Below are 23,378 nucleotides of genomic sequence, written 5' to 3'. Positions count from 1 at the left end.
GCCTCTCTCACTTGTCTTCTTATTGCACGGTCACTTTGTTTGTGAGGATTGCCTGATCTAGATCTACAAATATGCCATATTCCTTCCATTTGTTGAAGATGGATTTAACTGAACTTCTTGAGATGTTCAGTGCCTCAGAATATTTTTTGTGTCCCTCTCCTGACTTATACCTCTCAATAACCTTTTCTCCAAGTCACTTGGAGTGTTCTTTTGTCTTCATGGTGTAATAGTGGCCAGGAATACTGATTAAGCAGCGACTGGACCTTCCAGACACAGGCGACATCACTTTGTAAAAATCTGTTTTCACTTTGGCATTAAAGAGGGATTTTTTTTGTCAAAAAAGTAAATTATAGTGACCATGATTGATTTATAAAATAAATAAAAAGGGAAAACATCCAAGGCAAGGCTGAATCTCAGCTTGTGTCCTCTGAGGACTATGATTGTCCTCATTTATTTAATTCAGTGAAAAAACTGTTGACAGAAGCAGAAGGAAAATTTAAGGCTCCAACATTTTAAAGACAACTTTGGAAATTTACAGACAAATTGATGTGTTATACAAGAAAGATACGTGATATAGCATCAAAAGGGTCACTTTAGAAAACAAGCCTATGAATGTAACAATAATTTAAATATGGTGCCACCGCATCTCTTTGGAAGAAAAACTCAAATAAAAACTACTTGGATGATAAGTGAGTGTGAGACAATGCAATAAAAAGTCCTGTTTGCCACACACATCATTTATGCTCACATGCATATAATCCCTCACACACACTCCCATGAATCGCCCTCTGGCTTTTACCACACTACTTTGAAGACTAGAGAACGAGACTTGTAGTAAATCTGAAATACACCCACTTCTTTCACTCCTCCCTTTCTTTCTTCTTCATTGAGTCCCACTCTTCGAGGCTCAGACCAGGAGGTAGACCTTCACATGTGAAGTAAAGCTGTATGGATATAGGACTCATTGCTCAGCTATGCAGTAGAGAGGAGGATTAAGACTAAGGACTAAGGCTGGGTGCCAGTGCAAGGATTTTCGCCATTTCTGCATGATCTGGAGAGAAGGAGAAACCTCACACTTTTTTTTCAGTTTTTACCAAAATCTCCTCTTTGCTCCTGTATCAATCTCCCTCTCCTTCTCCCTTTCTCCTTCCACCCCTCTTTCCCCTCTCTCTTAACCATGACCCTTCTTTCAGAGGACCAGTCTTCGAGACCCCAGCCCTGTCGGCTCCCTGAGCCTGGCAAACACATCAGCAACTCTTTGCAACAGTTCTCCACCGGCTACACTGGCTCCAAAGAGGAATACATGACCAGTGGGGAGAGTGTCGTCCTTGAAAACATGGAGCCCCCTAAACGTTCGAGGGGTCGACTCATCCTCCACGGTATGGTCATGTTTGGAAGGGAATTCTGCTATGCCGTGGAGGCTGCGTTCGTCACACCGGTGCTTCTGAGCGTAGGTCTTCCTCGCAGCCTGTACAGCCTGGTGTGGCTGATCAGTCCCATTCTGGGCTTCCTGTTGCAGCCCATCATTGGCTCGGCCAGCGACTACTGCCGCTCTCCTTGGGGCCGGCGGAGGCCTTACATCCTGACTCTGGGTATCTTCATGCTGCTGGGAATCACCCTGTTTCTGAATGGAGATGCTGTCATCTCAGGTAAGGGATGAGAAAAGATTTGTGAGAATCCATTAAAGACCTGGAAAGTTATCAGTTGTAGTCTTTATACATCAGAGAATTAAGTCTTGGGTGGCTGGCTGGGGATTTCTTCAGCTCTTCGCAAAAAGATAAGAGAAAAGAAGATTAAATTGTCTTTAAAGAGGTGCCAGTAGTCTAGTGGTTACATCTGTATGCCCTATGATTACTTCCCAAATGTCGTTCGCCACTCTCTCTCCCCTGGTTTCAAGCTTTAGCCAGTTCCTGTCTGATAAAGATGCCCCAAAAAATAGATCTCAAATTGGCCTCAAAGTTGTTAAATGCAAAGCAGACATGGCCGGTTTCGTCTCTACTGTCCTATCAGATTTCTAACTAATTTTTTTGGAATTCTGTTGATTTTTAACAGAGACTTTTACTCATCATAGCTCATGATGTTTTCTGTGTTATACCCTAATGCAAAAATTGCTACTTCATTTTTTGCTGTTTTTTTTTCTTAGGCTTTTACAGACTCTATAATTCAAGCTGCAGCCGTGTTGGCTCACTCAGCCCAGATTTAAAAAGATTTAACTTGTTAAATGTGTTGGCATACACTCCTGAGAGGCTCTTACGCTCACACTTCAAACTTGTGACTCAAGTTAATAGTGTGACTTTTTAAGGTAGTCCTGATCCGATGCCCACTTGTGAAGTCTAAAGACAGAGATTGAGTGTGAAAAATTGTATTGAGAATAAAGTTAGAAGTAGCGGAAGTCACTGCCATCATTAAAAGAGCTGAATCCTTGGGGCTCTATCACGAGAAGAGCTCTCCGTACAGAAGACTGTGACCTTTCAAACAAAGCACAAGTGGAGAAATTATCACTGTTGTGTAGAAATATGAACCAACTCTGCTGAGCATTATTACAGTGCATCTGTATTGTTTAGTTCATTCTGGGGTTAAGTGCTAATTCAGAGATAATTTCCTCTCATTGTGAAACATTTTCATTGTGGTTCAATCATGTCAACAATGTTTCAATCAGATCTGCTGAGTTGGAAATTAATAACAGCAATCTCTTAGCAAACGAAGAGAGGACCAAACCTTATTTTACGTCTATTCTTATACATAAATATCCCTTTGTCAGGTTTGATTCATCAAAAAAGTTCCCAGTCCCAATTTAATTTTGTAACCACAAAGACAATAAATTGCAACACAATTTAATTAATTTCTGTCGAAATTCACTTTCTGCTCTGCTGAATGCTGTAGTTGTTGGTCAAGTTCCTATTTAAGAAGGCAGGGTTTTACAATAATCATCATATGAATGATCAAATATTCCTTTCTTTTTGGCGAGTGCCGGATAAGCTGATTAACCTTCCACATTTCTCAGGGTTGTAGAAAATGCAGAGGCAAGCGTGTGACATAATGTTTGCATTGTTGGAACGGCCCTCAGCCTCACGTTGTCTGCCACAAGATTGATCCTTTATTCACTTCAGGGTAATTGTCTTTCTTTTAAATGGCAAATGAAATGTCAGTAAAAGTAAAAGTAAAAGTAAAAGTAAAAGCATTAAAACAAAGTGTTCAATTATTCGAAGTCTGTGCATTTTCCTTCTCCTACAGTAAATCCTTAAAATATTCAAGTGTCACTGGAGTACATACATTGCCTTTTAACATACAATCATGTTTTTTTTTTTATATAAAACTCCCTCTGAAAATGTGAGAGTAAAGACTTGATTCCTCCTGCTGAGAAAACTTATCAAAGTCAAGATTTTTAAAGATTATCCAGATTTCCTGTGATTTGAGGGGCGTTAAAGGTGAAATCTCTAAAGGCTAGTCTTACAGGCCGTTCATCTGAGACACCGCATATCTCAAAACAAAAAGTTGAGGGGAAAAGCCTTAATTTACCAGTACAATGTATTTCCAGTTTTAGATTTGTTTCTTAAATTCTAATTTATTCAGAGAAAGCCTGAAAGTTACATTCATGAAATAACCACATTGCAAACATTACAGACTGAGTGAAATTTTATAAATAAAATAGAAAAAAGACCAAAGTCTAATCCGAGATTACGTATAGGCCCGCTTAAGAAGAAGCTTACATAGCTACACGGGCACAAAATTAATATTACTTAGCTTTGGCTACATTAGCTACATAGGCACGTAGATAACCTATCTCTGTAGCTTACATAGCTGTTTTGTGAGCTTAGCTTTAGCTGCATAGCTACATGGGTGCGTAATTAACATTAATGCATAAGCCAGTGTAGCTACTTGAGCTTTAGCAAACGTAGTAAAAGCTTACGTTGCTTCACAGAGAACCTATCTCCAAAGCTTTCTTAGCTGCTTTGTGAGCTAAGCTTTAACTGCTTAGCTACATGTGTACATAATTAACATTTCTGCATAAGCCAACATCACAAAGTTAGCTTCAACGACATGAGCTTTAGCAAACGTAGTTAAAGCTTATAGATAACCTATCCCCGTAGCTTATAGAGATACTTTATGAGCTAAGCTCTAGCTACACTAGCTTCGTAACTACATGGGTATGTAATTGGCATTACTAAATAAGCCATTGTGGCTTGGTTAGCTTTAGCAACATCAGCTCTGCAATGTAGTTAAAGCTTACGTAGCTTACTTCCTTAGTTTACATAGCTGCTTTGTGAGCTTAGCTTTAGCTATATTAGCTACGTATCTCCATTATCTAAAGCTAAGTTAGCTTTAGCAGTGTGAGCTTGTGGCTAAAGCTGCGCAAGATGGATTTACCTGATGACAGACATTGAATCTGGCCGTTTTATCTGCTTTACAAGGTTAATATTAAGAACACAATTAAAGAGACAGAGGCAAAATCCTAAATGAGATGTAGATGCAGAAAAGGACAGAAGAGGTATGGTGGGTAACTTTGTCATGAAAGCATTTTTACTCTATATAAAATTATGAAATACAATTTGTGTAAAACTATGACAAGAATCCGTTCGCGCCAGATTTCACTGGTTCAAATGCTATAATTTTTAAGATTATAAAGATTACAATTTCATGATCTAAAAAGTTTGTCTCAGAATTTTGATGTGAAATATTTTCAGTTCAGAAAATCAGGAGAATCTGTTAATGTATGTTGTGAAGATATGTTTCATTTCTTCATTGCATTAATATATTTCACATTCATTTGGGAAAGCTCCCATAGAGAGTGTTTGGGAAGGGCAGGTTTTCAAAAAAGTCTCAGTCTCTGATTGGGGGAACGTTCTGTCAGTCACATTCATTACAGACCAATCAGAGTGACATGAAAAAATGAGGCTGTACTCATGCTAAGCTCCAGGGAACTGGACAGGCAAATGCTGCTGTATTTTGAAATTAAGAAGCATGATGTGGCTAAAACTTATACCAAGGCCAATCAGGAGAATACTGTGTGGCTCTTTGCTCTTCTTTTTAGTATAGAAATGTTGTCGAGGTCAGATTAAACAGCCCTTTTTCTACAGCTTCATCTATGCCCATTGCTACCAGCTTACAGTAGAATCCCTCCTTACCCTGTAATGATCGCAAACTCATGCCAAAACTGCTGCTGCTATACTTATGCTACATCTGAGCTAGCTGCTACATTAAGCAGAAGCTATTGCTATCGGCTCACAGTACAAATGATGCTAATTGGTCTGAACTGTGTTGAGATTGGAGCTTTTCAAGATGGATTTGCCTGATGACAGACATGAAGTTAGGCAAATCCAACTGCTTTTGCAAGTTTTATCGTATCACTGCTCTCCATATACTAAATCCCATTTCTGGCTGACCACTGACGTCAGCCCTACAAATGCCTCTGTCTGTGTCTGAGTAAGTGTCTGAGTGAGTGACGTTAATTTATAAGCCATAGAATACAGAGTTGAGTTTGCTTGTACTGAATGCTGGCAGTAATGGCTGCCTCCACTGTGTTAACTAGAGCCATACATACAGAGTTGTACCATGGGCGGGGTTTACTTGTGCTAAAACCCCTCTAATGGCTGCCTCCACTGCTCTAAATACTCAGATATAGCTTTAGCATAGCCTCTGTTTAACCAGAACTGGGCCACATTTCTGTATGACAAAGAATTAAAAAAAAAACCCTATAAGCTTTTCATGTTGGAAAAGATGTCTCACTCCTCTGCTGACCTGCTTTGGCATGACTATGTGATAGTTGAGGGGGAAAGGGTAACTTCTGGTGTGAATGCTTGTGTACGCTGGCTGCTCGTGTATCAGTTAGCTCTGAATTGGTCTCAGCAGCACTTTGTCTAACTGGCCACAGCGACAGCTTGTCTTGAACAAAGGAGAGGTTTTTGCCCTTGTATGTCTCCCCTCTGCGCACTTATATCAAAGAATACAGAGAGCGTTTATTCCCCTCTATTCTCTAACTGCAGCTGAGTTGATGTGTGTGTCTGTCTGTGTTTAACCAATCAGATGCAGCAGAAGAAAAGCAGGAGGAAAGGGGGTATGATGCTACTTAGGGCTTTATTACATACAGAAGGAGACAGACAGAGAGAGGGCAACATGTAGCTTTTTACATTTCAGTGACCACTTACTATAACTTTGGCTAAAAATAATAGACTACTAACAATCATGACAACATCACTCTGCCAGAACACACATCTCTGTCAGGCATTTCAACAGGCATGCCAGACAGTTGCAGTCAGCCATATACTAGGTTTTAACCTAGTCTTGTTTCATCAAGTGTGGGTCCCTAACTTTTTCAGCATCTATAAGAATTTGTCAAATAAAGTGAGCTAGGCTTAAAGGTGTTTTACTCATAAAGTGTCTTTCTTTTGAAGACGAGGCAGAGCAAAACAGCCAGGCTTTTAGCTCTAATTGTATCCGGTCAGGAATTTTTGGCTTCCTTTTGTTCCTTTTTCAGTTTCAGGCTCTTAATGTATTTTTGGTGGCTTTCAGTCTCATTTCTCTTTTTTTTTTCAGCGTTATAAAAACTTTGAAACTTCTCTCTGCAGGGTCTGTTATTCATTTTTGTTTTAAAGTTATCACAGTATTGTTTTTAACGTAATTGTTTCCAGTTCCTGATACATTTTGATATGTTTGCTTCTGTTTTTCAGCTATCGTCAGTGATAAGTCGTTGAAGAGCGTATGGGCCATCGTGGTGGTGATGTTCGGAGTCGTGCTGTTTGACTTTGCTGCAGACTTCATCGACGGGCCCATCAAGGCCTACCTGTTTGATGTGTGTTCACATCAGGATAAGGAGAGAGGACTGCACTACCACGCTCTGCTCACAGGTGTGCATACATACATATCTTAACACACAAACATATATATGCACTTTTGTTGCTCTTCTTCTCCTGCTGTGCATCCTGATGGATTTTCTGCCAGCTGGATCCCTTTGTTTGCTAAGCATTTCAGTGATAATAGCTTTCTCATGGGTATTATCTTGCTGAGAACCTCACACAGCAGATAGACATGTTGTTATTATGTGAGGTACACTGCATGTCTTTGTAATAATAGTATCTTGGTGGAAAGTAAATGTGAGCATTTCCATGAACTGGAAAAATCCTGACCTGTTATGTTCAAATGTGATAAAGGAAAAGAAAACACCCTTACTACCATCAAATCTAGAGTTTATGAAATAGCATGTATAAGCTCCTGTGGGGGATTTTAGCTGGTAATAAAGTGGACTGAAAATAAGATTAATTCATCATTATGAGTTAAATACGCAAACAAACACAAAAAGAGAAGAGATTATTTTTATGATATTTTTTCATATTCACAGTCTTTCTTTGGCTATCCTACCTAAAAAGAGAAAAAAAGCCCCAAAAGTAAGTGAGCAAAGTTTGAAGAAAATCCCTCAAAGTATTCTTTAGATATCTTGAGGTCCAATGACAATGGCATTTGATTTTTAGGCTTTAAAATGTATTCTGTTCATCTTTGAATCAGAGTGGGCATTTGTGCAAAGTTTGGAGAAAATCCCTTTAATCACTCTTGAGATATCGCTTGATAAGAAAGAGAGGAACAAGAGATCCAGTGACACTGACCTTTGACTTTTAGCTTCAAAAATCTTTTCAGTTCATCCTTGAGTCAGAATCAATTAAATTCAATTAAAATCAATTAAAAGATCCCTTAAAAGGGATATTGCACTTGCAAGCAAGAGATCAACAAAAGGTTCAATGACCTTGACCTAAGATTTTTGCCCAAAATGTTGCAGTTTTCTCTTGAGTCAGAGCAGATATCTGTGTTTTGAGAAAACGCTTTGAAAGAATCTTAAGCTATCACATTCTCAAACAGGAGATCAATAAGATGTTCAATGACCTTAAACTTTGATCCCTGACTTCTGAAATCAGCCCTTAATCCCTTAAAAAACTCTTGAGTTCAATCAGTCATCTCACAGTTGTAGTTTGCTCAAGCATTTCATTTGGCAGCATTACATGTTTGGTGCCAGGCTCCGACGTCATCCTCCTAACAGATTTATTTTCGATGCAGAATATGAGGAGTGATAAGACAACATCTTAAACCCCAAATCAGAACCAGCAGGTGGATGCTGGGGTGGAGGTGGGTTGAAAGTGCCATGCTGATACAGGGCAGAGCAGAGACTAGAAATCCTGCAGCTTAAATTGACCATCAAATCAGGACGATGCAAGTCATGTGATTTGATGAAGATGCATGTCAGGTGTGAATCACTGTACTTGAGATTACTGACTAAACTAACTCCCAGGCTTCGTTACATATCACATTTGCAAGCTGTGGCTCAACAAGGTGGTCAGAAACATTGACATATGATTTTTGGCTTCTGAAATCAACCAGTTTTTTTTGGGCCAGAGTGAAAATTTGTGCGAAGTTTGATGAAGATCTCTTGAATAAATCTTGAGCTATGGCATTGACAAGCAAGGAAGGAGCAAGAGGTCCAAAAACCTTGACCTTTGCAAAGTTTGGAGAAATTCACTGCAAAATGTCCCAGAAAATTGCAAGAGGTTAAATGACCTTCCCCTGATGTTTGTTCAATACCTAGCAGTTTTCCCTGAGTCAGAGTGGACATTTGTGCAAAGTTTGTAAAGAAAAAAACCCTTGAATCAAAATTTAAGCCTTTAAAATCTTATCAGTCCATCCTTGAGTCAGAGTGGACATTTTATGCAGCACTTTGATGGAATCCCTCAAAACAATGTTGAGACACTTTTATCTCAAAGGATGAACAAGAAGTCATATGACCTTTACCTTTGATTTTTGACCTTGGGAATCAGCTGGTTCCTTTTTGACTCAGAGTGGACATTTGCACAAAAATTGAAGAAAATCCCTCAGTGTTGTTGAGATATATTAACAACAATATGCCCTGACTATCAAGAGCGTGGAGGCATGATGATGAATTCATTTTTAATAGATAAAAACAAAGAGAATGCATTATGAGCAATGTCCATAGAAAACAGTGCATACTCCCTGTTTTGTAGGAACATGTTGTCTTTTTTCCCCTCCTGAAAAACAGTATCAGAATGATGATGACTTTTTTATTTTTATGGTAATGTTTGTTTTAAGTCTTTCTGTACATACATGAAAATATTAATTTACTGCTTTGGCTGTTCAGCATCAGCAGAAAAAAACAGAAACAAACCTGCAATACCTGATTTTGTAAGAGATGTCCCAGTTAAGTGCCATTTCACTTTATTTTTATTACCATAAAATCCAGAATGTCAGTTGCACAGGTGAATAAGAAGCTATCTGTTCACGAGGGTCTCCGGGGAAAAAAGTTACATTTGCTTCCTATGCAACAACATGCTGTTACCGTGCAGCTTATAGCTTCTTTTACAGTCATCACTTCTCCTTGAGAAGTTTGCACTGCTGTTGGCTTTCAGTACAGTAGTTGTCCTCTCAGCCTGGGATGATAATTATGATGATGGACCCACAGTAAAGAAGGGAGTCAAGCTGCCAACCTACTCCAGCTTTTACTTATCTTTAATGGAGCAGTATTTTCAATCAGACAGCACTGTTTGCTTTAAATGCAAGAACACTACTTAATGAGTGAGAAATGCTGTTACAAAGGATCAGCACCAGCCTTGTCTGCGTCATTACTGTACTTATGTCTCCCAGAATGCTTTTAGCAATGTAGTGACGGCTTCGAGTACACAATAAATTTGCAAATTTTTCATTTGTTTGTGATGGTGGTAGATGCGTTTGCAATCATCACAGCACGTCTCATTTCATGCAGGCATAATTTTTGCATTACTACATAGGATGGATACAACTTTTTGGACAAAAATGAGGAATTTAAAATGTGTTTTATTTACTGGATTTTTCATTGATTTAAAAAGGCCATTTTAGTGCCAGAATGCTTAGGAGACATAAGGCTTGTGCAAAATTGACTCAAGTATTAATGTTGTAATTTTTTAATTCTATGGATGAAATCCATATTCTACAGATTAACACCGTCCTGGATTGACTAGAATGTGGATAATCTGCCCTCTGTCTCCACTTTTTCTGTTTAAATAGCTAATATAAGGTTTGATGCCATTTAGGAAAATGTCCTTTGTGATTGTTTTGTTGCTATTATTTTAAATCTACCAGTAATACAGTCTCTCTTGAATTATAGGCAAATGTAGTTAACTGTCAATAAGTAATTACAAAGCCTATGATTAATTAGAACTTTTTTTGTTGTTGTTGACTGCAACACTACTTGAAATATGGCCACTGAGATCTGTATCTTTTTAGATTTTAGTCAGATATATTAGTTAAGTAGTTGAAACACATTGTCTTAATGTAGTCTTACCTTTAATGAAGTAGTCTCTGCTCCTCAGACTGAGATTTTTAATCCATGTCTGCCACTGTTTCTACTTGAGCCTTTCACCTTTATGTGCCACCACTTTCAAGACATGAAAGTGTCTCTTTCTTTTGATGACCAGTTAGTACAGCTGTAAATTACACAAATATTTGGCATTTTAATATCACCGCTACGTAGAAACCATTTCCTGTCCCCTATCTGGAGTTCAGTGAATAACTTAACATCATCTGCAAAAAAAACCTATTCTCTATTGTCATTGCAGTGGATTGGAGTTTTTGAAAAGAGCAAGACTTTTCAAAAGATTCTCGGAAGGTAATTGGATAAATGTTCTGTCACATTCGTCATAGGCCACTCAGAGGGACAAGACAAAATGAGATACTGAGGTAGGAATGCTCAGCTCCAGTAAGTAAAGTGAGCTTGACAGTTGTAGCAGTAGTGTATACAGTGGAGCTTGTTGTTGGATAAAGCTCATGCTGAGACCGATAGGGAGAGTTGCAGAAACATCTTACCTGCCCTGAAAATCCTTCATTGCAGCTCTTTACTCTTCTTTCAATCAGGAAATGCTGCCCCTATCTGATGAAATCTGTTGCTAAAGCTACATCAGAGCTAATAGTTTTACTGGCAGTAAAAAACTAAACTCCTCCTGTAACTATCACAAACTCATGTCAAAGTAGGTCGGAAGAACAGCAAAAACATAATTTTTTTTTGCCATGAAGGCTTTCTGTGCAATTGTTTGGATTTCTTTGCTCTTGTAAAGAAATTTGGTCAGATTTAGATAAAACTTAACCTTGCTAAGCAGATGGATACGCCCGTTTGCTTGTTTTTCACTGGCGAATCCATCTTGCAAAGCCCCCATCTGAACCGTTTGGGCCCGGTTAGAAAGTGACAGGACCAATCAGCTATGAGAGGCGGTACTTTCAGGCGCAGCAGAGTCATGACGTAAACGAGCAACAGCAAGAGCTGGTGCAGTTATGGAGGAAGAGATTAACGTGGATGCTGCTAAAGCACCAGTTTTATCAGAACTTGACGACATTTCTTTGTTAAAAGAAGAGCAAAGAACAGCAGTGAGTTGTTTTCTTTTCAAAACAACAAAAGTCGAGTACTTACATATCTATAGTCACCATGTTTTGCGTTATTTGTTATTCATTATTCGTTTTGTTGCTCTGATTGGCCCATAGAAATGTGACAGAACGTTCACCCAATCACACTCCGAGTTTTTTTTTTCAAAGCCTCTGCCTTTTCTCAAACGTTTTCTATTGAAGCTAAAACTGTCTTTGTGACTACATCCAAGCTAATCACTCAAACAGCAGCCATTGTATATATCAGTTCATAATACAGCTAAACCCTGCCAGTAACTGTCACAAGCTCATGCTGATGCAGGTCAGCAGAAGAGCAAAAACATATTTTCCATCATGAAAAACTTTTAGTTCAGGTTTTTGCTCTTTTTTAATTGAGAAATGTGGTCCAGTTCTGATAACACTTATGCTATCCTATAGTGCTGCTACTCCAGAGGCAGCCATTACTACAGGCATCCAGTATAACTAAATCTCACCTGTAGCTAATGCTCGCTCTCCTCAAATAATGCTGATTGGTCAGGTCTGTCTCAGACCGCAAAAGCGTTTTAGATTAGAATTTTGCAGGATGGATTTGCCTGATGACAGATGTGGAATCTTGCCAATCCTTTGGCAAAGGGTATTAACTTGTGGGACTTGTAGTATTTGACAGGCTCTTCAGAGGTATTTTGACACCATTCTGAGCAATAAACAGCAGTTATTAGCTTGTCTTATTGCCAGTAACGCTAGCTTGTGAAAAAGGTGGAGCGATACAGCCTAATCTGGCCGATCCATCAGTAAAGCTAAATCAGTTAGCCAGTTAAAGGCAATTTCAGTTATATGTTAGCATAGCAAAGATGCACATCCAGGTCCATCTTATGCAATCTTTGAATTTTCTTGTGACTTTCCAATTGAAATTTTCTTTGACATGCACATCCCTAACTGCTGATATTTGCTGCTAATGTATTTGCTATAATATCGGCAGGTATTCTAATATCTGCCAATACCAATAAATAGCGTCTTAAGCTGTCATCTGCAGATCCTCACATTATGTCAATAATATGCATCCTGAGTTGCTGAAACTAAATGTATTGAATAGTGTCCTTCCCTGTACGAAAGCAAAGAAAGTATTAGTTCTGTTACTAAATATTGAGTTCAGCAGTTCCTGAGCCAAAAGCTGCTTTGATAAATATTTTTCTTTCAACACTGAATCAAATGACCATGTGCGTGTGTGAAAGACGTTTGCACATAGTGGAAAAAGCCACAGAGAATTATTACCCAATGGTAGAGCTCTGCAATGCATTTTAGCCTATTTCAGCTCATTCCTGTTTCTCAACACACAAAATAAGAGTTTTATTTATTAATCTAACATATATTGAGTCATTTGCAATGATGTTGGGATATAAAAAAGCACCACTTAAATAAAGCAGGGACGCATTATACTAAGTAAAACAACAATCACACACTGTGGTGTAAGGGTTTGAGATTATAGTTTTGATATGAGAGGGGTCTAGCTGCAGACCACACATGTGAGACGCTGTCTCTGTCAGAACAGAAACACTAGCTAAAACTTTCAAAATGAAATTGGATTTATCTTCCATTTAGGGTTAGGGTAATGGTTAGAATACCAAGAGTTAAAAAATGACCCACAAACCCTCATAAAACCTTTAATAAATCAATCAGTCTGCTTACAGGACAAAAGCTTGTCCCCCATGAAAACTCTAAAGTAGCAAACGTAGCTCACCTAGCACCGTTAGCTGTACAAGCTACATAGCTAACATTGGTAATGTAGCTAAAGCTAGGCTCACAGAGCTAGGAAAGCTACATTATCTATATAGCTACATTAGCTTTACCTACATTGGCTTATGTAGTAACATTAATTATGTAGCTTTAGATAAAGCCTATGAAGCTAAAGCAAGCCTACATTCTCATATCTACCTCTATACAGGTCTGTTCATAAACAGTCAGAGTAAACAGTCTGCCCACAGGGTAAAAGCTTGTCCTCCAAGAAAACACCCTTACAAAGCCAGCATAGCGAAGGTAGTTCCATAGACTGGGTAAGCTACATAGAAAACGGTGCTAAAGCTAAGCTCACCAAGAAGCTACGTATCTACATTATCTGTGTAGCTAAGTAAGCTTTAGCTACATTTGCAAAATCTTACATTGCTAAACTCACATTGCTTAAGCTAACTCATCTATAAATAACATAGCTAACATAGCTATATAGCTTACGTAGCTAAAGCTAAGCTTACAAGCTATGTAGGTATGCTATCTACATAGCTATTTTACCTTTAGCTACACTCTCTAAAGCTTGCGTTGCTAGCTTATGAAGCTAAAGCAAGCCAACATTTGCATATCTACTTCTAAACTGGTCCCAACATAATTTACTCCTGGATTAGTCCCCTGATTGTTTTTTCTGTTTTTGTCTGTAATGTTTGCAATGTGGTTATTCAATGAATGAAACCACCAGACTGTGTTTTTGAATAAATTTGAAGCCTTTATGACCTACCATAGAACAAGTCCACCAGAGCATGTCTTTACATTTTTACATGTTGTAGTGCCTTTTTTTTTTGGAGTATTTGAATTCGCTGTGCGTCAATACAACCCTTAGAGCCCAAATTTTAATGATATGCATGTGATAGGTCTATAGTAACAAATTAAACTGCAAAAATGCAAAAAACTACAAGAAAAATGAAAAGCTTTTTTTGTTGTTTGTTTTTACACATTTTCCTAAATACAGAGCTGTCATAGCTGTATCCCTCAAAATTGTGATTGTAAAAAAAGTTGCACACAATCATTTCAAACCACAAAAAAATTATTTTGAGTATGTTCATGGCTTCATTTTTTAAATATACTTATCTTTATAAACTGCGGCCAAAACAAAAATAAAATGAAATTGTGCTCAATTTGCAAAAATGACAGCATCTTTAGAAGAAACAAACTTTTTACGGTGGTGAAATAAAATCTCTAAGTGTGCCAGATGTCTTTGAGCATACATATGTTTGCAGAAGACCATGTTGAAACAATAACAAGTGTGACTCGCAGGAAGTCGACACATTTATTGCCCGGATTATGTTATATTCTATTGTTTTTTGATGTGCACTTTGTACTATATTTATGCAAAAGAAGGAAGGATATTTCTAGAAGGAAACGGTACTCTGGAACACAATGAATGTGTAATATGTTAGGGTTACTCCTCTGGTTTAAATGCAAAAAGAAATATTGCTCTATCTCATTTGGTTACAATTCTACCCACGGTTAAAAATAGATATGCAAATGGGAGCACCGGCGATCCCGTAGGTTTTAAAGGGGTAGAAAAAAATAAAATCTACAGAAAAATGATCTCCGGCAAACTATGGCACTGTCTTTCTTAAACTGTCCAAGAAAAATAAGAGTGACAGCCTTGTTACTGGGCTGTAAATCATTCCTTACCTTTGGAGCATCAAAGCTTAAAACTGATCTTGTATGCTCAGAGGAAGCAAGAAATCGACCATGTTTAAAACTGAGCAGAGCAGTTGGTGAATCAAACTCAAGCTGGAGCTGATCATTAGAAGAGCAAAAACATCTTCCTACCAAGAAAAACTTTGCTGTTCTTTGCTTTTCTGTAAATGAAGAAGCATTGGCCATTTCTGATTAAACTGCCGCTGTAGCTACATCCGGGCTAACCGCTTCACCATTGGGCAGCCATTTTTTAACTGCTTGCATTAAACGTCCATCGCCACAGCATCCTTCTTCTCATAGGATGCTGATTGGTGCGTGCATTTTAAGACATAGTACAAACATTTCAGATTGGAGCTTTACAAGATGACATAGAATCTGAAGGTCATTAACTTGTGGGACATTTAGCATTAGTAACGTTAATCTTTAGTATTTTTGACAACATTCTGAGCAATTAACAGCAGACAGACAGTCACTAGCTTGTCTTATTCCCAATAACACTAGTTTGTGAACAACTTAAATAGATACAGTATATTTTGACTGTTGACATGTTAAGATAAATTAAAACTGTACATATGGGAGAAGAATCTCTTTCAGTTTGATAAATATCCATCCAATCCTCAGTCTTCAGTGAGAAAGCTTGGCAGTCTTCTTCATGTATGACTTCTTTGAATTTCTCACTGTGTGGTTTCTGTGAACAGAGACTTGTTTCAGGTCTTGGTGTGACACCCCAGAGAGGTTCTTGTTTGAGTGAGTGTTTGATTGCCTCTCTCGATCTTTAATTTAAGAGTGTGCTCAAATTGAAGCCCATTTCTATACCTTCTTATGTTGTTTCCGTTTCATGTCATACATGTATGCTATAGCTGAATAAATAGCTTCTCTATTTCAAATTTAACTAACCATAATGACCATTTTCTTCCATGTTCATGGTTATAGGTTGGAAGAAAATGTTTCCAGCCAAGATAATGGACATAGAAGAGAGATGCTAAATGCAGCCTGGCTGTGCTTGCCACCGCCTTGATAACTGCAGGTTTTTTTCGTCTTTTTTTCTTTTTCTCTCTCTTAAAAGCTCCATTCAAAGCAGAAGAAAGCCATCAAGAGGATATGTTCTTATACTTTACAATCAAGTGGTGGGAGACGTTGAGAAAGAAATGTTAGTTTCCCTTCTATTTTATTTCATTGTTCCAAGTTCTTTCAGTATGCTTCCCTCAGATTTGTCAAACTACATCATAAACCAATATATAGAAATGACCCCTCTACTTTGGTTTTTGAAGCATATTTCAGGGTTATTAAGCTGTACAGACCCTTTACTGTGTGCATTAGAAATATGCAATGTAAAGTGTCTTTATCTCTTCCAAACACAATCTTTAAATCACATCTTAAATAGTTAACACCACATGACTGTAGAGAATATCTAAAAAAGGTACACCCATCAAAGTGTGTTTTTGTTCAAACATTATGATGTTTTTAGAGTGAGCGTCAGTGGTGCGCTCAGCTGTCAGCAGGCACCGGGTGGTGTGAGCATGCTAGTCAGGCTGTAATCCAGCTCTGAGCTAGTCATGTGCTGCAGTCATGGGTCTGGGCTGAGAGAGACAGAGGCCAGGCACATGACTCCTTAGACGCCACTGCCAGTGCTGGTATGTGAGGTTTGGGGAGGGAGGAGCTGGAATTGTGTGTGTTTCTTTGTAAAATTTAGGTGAGCTCATAATTCAGCTCTTTTTATGAAAGGCTGGTGTCTCTACTCTAGCGCCTCCTGTTCAAGCCTCAGTTAACCCATTAAATTAGGTACAATCATGTTTTCTCCAGATGATGATTCTGGATAGATTTTGTAATCATTTATCGCCATCTTCAGGTGAAGATTTGTCTTTTTTGGTACTTTCAGTCAATCGAACTTATGGACATTTCATACTGGGTGTGTGGTGGCAGCATGACAACTTTGCCACTGCTTAATTGTCATTTCAGTGTGCATGTGAACAAGTCAGACTTCCTGCATGAGCGCTGAGTCTCTGGTACCTGAAACGTACATCTCCAGCGCTGAAATCTAAAGAATAGAAGGCATGCCCCTTTTTGCCAATTTTTACTGCCAATTATCCCATTTGCCACTTACTTGTAACTTTAAACATTGCTACTTTTTGCAATATTTTAAACCCCTTTGAACATTTTTTGCATCTTTCTACCCATTTTTTGCCATTCTTCACCTATTTTGTAAACTTTTTAATGCCATTTTAATGCCATTTGTGCCACTGTTCGCCTCTTTTTTGCAACATTTGACCAATTTGTGCCACTTTTTAATTTATTTATTTATTTCGGACAACAAACAATAAAAAAAGTAAATCAATGATAAAACAGTTCATTGTCCATCCCACAAAGTTTTCATGAGTCGGAAACAGGAGTAGGAAGAAGCAGAAGCTTTTCAAGCTTTTTGCAGTTTTTTAAACCACTATCAACACATTTTTTCACATCTTCTTACCCACTTTGCCACTTATAATCTATTTTTGTCTCTTTTGCCATTCTTTTGCCCCTTTTAAGCCCTTTTTTTCCCCTCTTTTTACCGATTTTGTTGACTTTTTACAACTTTTATTTTAGTTTCACCACTTCTGACCCATACTGCTGTTTGTCCATTTTGCCACTGTTAACTCATTTTTGTCACTTTTTCGACAATTTTTCACCTATTTTAACAACTATATAATTCTTTTCCATTAAGTTGTATCTGTTTCTTCAATTTCCTTTTTCAGCATCCTTACACTTGTGAATATTATTGATTAGCTGCCAACTAACAATGTTAACATTACCCTAAAAAGGTCATTCTGTTTTAGAAAAAGGGGTTTACATTTTTAATATGGTTATATTGTACCACAGCATAAATAATTAAAAATATTATATTTTTTGTTGTAAATATGGTTATCACAGCTTGTCTTTAAAATGGACTGTGACTTTGATGACCTCCATGTGCCCCCTATGTGGCTGAAGGCTCTCCCCTTATCCCCTGTATGAACGGCCTTGCCTTTAGACCACAGCTGTTAGCTGTAATGCCTGACGCCGCTGTCAGTCCCCCTCCAGGAGGTGGACATAGCTGCAGCCTGGAGACCTCTTGTGTCATACTCTCTGTTTTTGTGCCCTTTTATGTCACACTCCCTTGACGCGTTTTAATTTTTTAATCAGCATTAAATGTAATCAGTGACACAACAAAGTTTTGCCCCATTACCACCATTTACTGTTGTGGAATGGTAGAAATTTCACACAGTGCCTGACAGTGGAGGTCTGCAGATAGACTAGCATTTTCAAAACGGATATGTCATTTCCCAAGAACAAGTCTGAGTTTCAAAATATGACATGCTGCCTTTGTGCTATTTTCATTCAAATAGCTACAGGAATCACAAATCATCATTTTTGTCTTTTACTTCAACAGCCCAACGTCTTTATTTTTAGGTTGTAATAAAAAAAAAATGTTAAACATGTCTGTGACATGACCTTTTAAATCTTGTTCAATTCAATCAATCAAACCTCTTTAACAGCAACGTTGCTTTTTAATTTCTTGACATTCTTGTTTGATACGGCATCAGCCTCCACACTTCCTGAGGCTGTGGGGTCAGAACATTTAATTTCCTTTTGTGTAATAAGAGGAGGCGATGTTTTTTAATGAAAACCAGGAAGTGTTGAGATGTATGTGACATTTACCTCAGCACTGGAGCTCATGGTGTATTTGCCAACCTGCCAGTCATAACTACTGTTTGTTTGTCTAGGGCTTACTACAGTGAGAAATGGCACCAATCATTCCTCCCATCTAGAATTATCCATGATAATCATTTTTCTCTTACTCATGTGGTGCTCAGCATTTAATGCTGATCTGTGCCCCAAGTCTGCAGAGATAATTACCTGGAGTCATCGCAGGAAATTACCAGCAGTTAAACTGGTTTTGCAGCTGTAAAATATTATTTGATATGGTGTTTGTTATTCTTTTATATACTTATCTTTCCAGTGCCTGTGTCAAAGGGAGATTTTATTCCTATCTAATAGTTGAACATTAACTTCCAGTGGATACAGCCATTAAAATAGTTGCTAGGAGCAGGTTATCTCAGCTGGTAGATCACACATCCATATGGAAGATACAATCTTTAGTGCACTGGTCACAGGTATAAATCACAATCCTGGCTCTGATTGGTGCATATCTTCCCTTTTCAACACTTTTGACCCACTTTCATCCTATTTTGTTGCCATGTCTTACCTGTTTTAGCTGCTTTATAGCCAGTGCTAAACCAATTTCACAACTTTTCCCTGCTTTTATCCAATTTTTACCACTTTTTTTGCCACTTTTAACACCTTTTTAGAGCATTCAACACATTATTGCCACTTACTGCCACTTTATGGCCATTTTCACCCCTTTGTATTACCACTTCTTACATCTTTTAGCAGCTTTTTCTCCAGTGTGAAACCAATTTCATAACTTTCTTCCACTTTTAATTAATCTTCTCAAATTTTTAACACTTTAGCTCATATTCTTCACCTATTGCCGCTTTTAACCGATATTCATCCTATTTATTGACACTTTATACCTCTTTTAGGAGCTTTTTTCCAAGAGTTAAACCAATTTCACAAGTTTTTCCAGTTTAAACCAATTTTTCACACTATTTTTGCCATTTTTACCCTATTGAAACAGTACATATTTTTTCCAATTATTGACAATTTTGACCCATTTCTGCCATTACTATCCCATTTTCATGACTTTTAGGAACATTCAACCATTTTTTTCCACTTTCTATCCATTTTCACAATTAATTTTGCTACATTTGATAAAATTTTTTCCACTTTTTACCACTTTTAACTTCTTTATGCAGCCTTTTCCCAGTGTTAAACTGTTTTCAAAACTTTTAACCTATTTTTTCCACTTTCAGTCCATTTGTGCTACTTTTGACCTATTTCCGCCACTTTTTACCAGTTTTAATTTTCTTTGCCTCTTCCAGGGCGTCTCCCGGGTCTCAGAAAGTGTTAAAAGTTGCTAAATCAAGTTAGCCAGAATTAAGGCTTTCAACAATTATCAAAAAGTCTTAAATGCAAGACTATGAGGTCTTAAAATTGTTGCTTTATGAATTTGTATATTCACCAAACAAGGTTGTGATTAGTATTTCTACTTTTCATTTCTATTTAATTTTAATGATGTGTGATGTTCTTTTGAAACTCTGCCAGATTATTAAGATTAATATAACCCAACTATAGTGAGCTATGTTTAATCAGCTACAACGGTAAAGCCATAATGGACACAACAGTGCATCAAAATCTGAATAAAATAGTCTTATAAGTATCCTAAAATGGGCAATCAGAAAACAATTTTTAAACCAAAACCTAAATAAAGCCTGTTCTACTCAGTAGCTTAAAGCGAAGCGCAAAACATGTAAAGACTTCTCATTGTCAGCTACCTTATGGTATCAAACCTATGTCTTTACCCCCATCTTCTAATCCCAAAATCACAATACATATACAAAATTGTGTCGCTACTGTAACAGGTTAGAAATTGTAGATTCAAGTCTTAAAATGTAGGAAGAGAGTCTTGATAAAAGTAAAAGTATTACATTTATTGGAAATTTCCATCCACATTGTAATGGCAAACTAAATAAAGGTGATTCTGTTTTAAGAAAAGGGCTTTATATCTTGACAAAGGCTATATTGTACTACAGCATTAATAAATTAATTAATTTTTGTTGCTCTGATAATAGTTATTATTATTCAGGTTAAGGTGAAAATATGGTTATCAAAGCTTAACTTTACAACAGATCATGGTTTTCCTGACCTCCATGGGCCCCCTCTTTGGCAGGGTGACAGAATGCCTTTATCCCCCCTTATGAGCGGCCTTGGTGACAGCTGCTATTTTATTTAAGCATGTATGTTAAGAAGTCAGAGCTTTGACACAGCAATGTCTGTGTGAGACCTGTGTCTCATTCACTTGAGGTCTGGGGTAGTTCCCAGCTGATACAGGCAGTAGAGTTAAAAAGGATGCTGTGCGCAGCATTTATATCTATATCAGTAGGATATGCCACATGCATCAAAATCAAGGAGGGTTACAGGTCAGGGGGATTTTCAGTGTAAAAGCACAGTCCAGCATTTCTGTGGAGGAAACTCATCTTGTTTGTGCAGAGTGTTTTTATTCTGAAGTCATTCCAGGACAACTGTGTATTAATCAAGCAGCTTTAGAGACAGCTTACTGGCTTTCCTGAAAAACTTTCAGCCACCTGCTTTGCCTATGTAAATGAGCTTAAATTAAATTGTTTTTTGATAAGCCAGGGACTGGAACTGGTTCTAAAGACACCAAAAAGATTCCAGAGTAAGAAAAAAAGCATAAAATGTAGTCATAAATCACTGTTGGTACACCGTGTTGATAATGGGTATTCTCTCTCTGCATTCAACCTTTTGCTTTCCTCGTCCTCCCTCTCCCTTCCTGTAATTTTGCTTCTGTGTTTTTTGCACTGTAGTCTGTATGCAAATTAATGACTTGTTAAAATGTTAATAAGTTAGTTTCTGATAAGAGTGATTAATGAACTATTCATTTAAATTCATTGCAGCTGAGGTACAGTCCATTCAGAAAGTATTCAGGCCCCCTTCACTTTTTTCAGTTTTGTTCTATTGCAGCCTGCTGCTACTGTTGAAAAAAATATTAGATTTTCTCTCATTGATCTACACTCAGTACCCTATTATGACAACATGAAATCAGAGATTTTCACAAATGTATTAAAATAAAAAACTGAGATATCACATTGACATAAGTATTCAGACCCTTTGCAAAAACTCTTGTGGAAAATTACATTGACTAGGCATGATCTGGAAAGGCACACACCTCTCTATAGAACACAACCACAACTCTTCCAAAAGCTAGTCGCCTGGCCAAACTGAGCAATTGGGGGAGAAGAGCCTTGGTAAGAGAGGTGACCAAGAACCTGATGGTCACTCTGACTGAGCTCCAGAGATCCTGTGTGGAGATGGCACAAAGTTTCAAAAGGACAACAATCCTTGCAGCTCTTTACTAATCTGGGTTTTATGGCAGAGTGACTAGACAGAAGCCTCTCCACAGTGCAAAACACATGAAAGTCCAATTGGGGTTTGAACAAAAAGCACATGAAGGACTCTCAGGCTGTGAGAAACAAGAATTTCTGGTCTGATGAAACCAAAACTCTAGTGTTTGGCCTCATTTCTAAATGTTATGTCTGGAGGAAACCAGGCACTGCTCATCACCTGCCCAATACATCACAACAGTGAAGCATAGTGGTGGCAGCATCATGCTGTGGGGGTGTTTTTCAACAGCAGGGACTGGGGGACTGGGCAGGATTGAGTGTAGTATTAGCATTTCCAATATGGCAGCCACCGTTGTTTGGCTTTAAAGGTTTCTTCAGAAACCAGCTGGTGACATCACTTACTGCTTTATACATTTTTGGAGTAAAACTGTGATCACAGCTTGTTTCTTTTTTCTCTTAAGAAGCTACAATTCAGTCTTCAGATTCTCTTGTATTTCAGTCTTTTTTTCTGTACAATTCCAGGTCTCGGTGGTGCATTCGGTTACCTGGTTGGAGCTATGGACTGGGGCCATTCATTGATTGGCAAACTGCTGGGCTCCGAGTACCAGGTCATCTACTTCTTCTCAGCAATGACCTGGGGCATCTTCCTCACCGTGCACCTCTTCAGTATTCCAGAGGTACCACTGGGCAAAGCTCCATCTGACTCTGACCTTGCACCTCCCAGTGCCCTCCGCCTACTGGGCTCCCACAGCAATGTTTACGGATCCCTGTCTAAAGAGCCCAACTCCATACCTCCATCCGTCCCAGATCACAGGCCCAGGTCGTTCTCCGCTCTTGGGGAGGCCAACGCGGTGACCTCCAGCGCCAAGCAGCCAAACAAGGTGCTGTAAAATGTTCAGGATAAATTCTCTTTGAGGATGCTCATATGTGGTGCTCAATTAAACTGCTCATCCTACTGATGCCTGCAGGAAAAAATGTATTATTGTTTTTACAATTTTATGTATTTAAATCCTGGAAAATACTTTTTTTTTTGATGCAGAGGAACAATAACAATGCAGATAAAGTAGAAACAAAGGAATAAAGGCAACAGAAGTTCATACATATGAGAAAAGTTCTGGCATTTATGAACAATAAGATTTGCAAAGAACCGTGGAGTTTTCCCTGCAGAGCAAACGAGGACAGTTAAGGGATTAGATGAATCACATTCAGTGTATTTGGGGCACAATAAAAAAAGATCATCCTAACTCATTCAACTTTTTGGCATGTGCAGTGTGAGCATTTCAAAGGAGGAAGTTTACTTTTAAAGTCATTCAGTGTGAGTTCTGTTGAAAGCTTCTTACCCAATAGTAGCTCAGATATCTCCATGGGGACACAGAGATTTGAACACACTGACAGTAACGTGGGTAAAGATGGAGGTGGTATAGTGGGCTTCACTTCAGCCCCTGAGAGGTAACCTTTAGAGAGACAGTTACAGTACCCTTTTAGCTAAATCATTAAGAAAGTGGGCGTAAAAATGAGCCAAGAGTGTGTTATTATAAGTGGTTTCTTATTATTATTATT

At 38.1% G+C, this 23,378-nt stretch overlaps 1 protein-coding gene across 1 annotated transcript in view; it reads left to right on the top strand.

The window, feature by feature from the left end:
* Nucleotides 1-1,177: 1,177 nt before the first annotated feature.
* The window catches only part of slc45a2 (solute carrier family 45 member 2), a 35,709-nt gene continuing 13,508 nt past the window's right edge, over nucleotides 1,178-23,378 (top strand). Inside the window, exons 1-4 of the mRNA XM_041811609.1 lie at nucleotides 1,178-1,649; nucleotides 6,669-6,845; nucleotides 22,341-22,699; nucleotides 23,108-23,110. Of these exons, the coding sequence (XP_041667543.1) occupies nucleotides 1,178-1,649; nucleotides 6,669-6,845; nucleotides 22,341-22,699; nucleotides 23,108-23,110 (1,011 nt within the window). The remainder of the gene's footprint in view (nucleotides 1,650-6,668; nucleotides 6,846-22,340; nucleotides 22,700-23,107; nucleotides 23,111-23,378) is intronic.

Source organism: Cheilinus undulatus, linkage group 17 (genome assembly GCF_018320785.1).
Source record: "Cheilinus undulatus linkage group 17, ASM1832078v1, whole genome shotgun sequence".
In the NCBI taxonomy this organism is placed as follows: domain Eukaryota; kingdom Metazoa; phylum Chordata; class Actinopteri; order Labriformes; family Labridae; genus Cheilinus; species Cheilinus undulatus.
The sequence above is the reverse complement of the archived record's forward strand: the minus strand, read 5'-3'. Positions and strand labels throughout refer to the sequence as shown.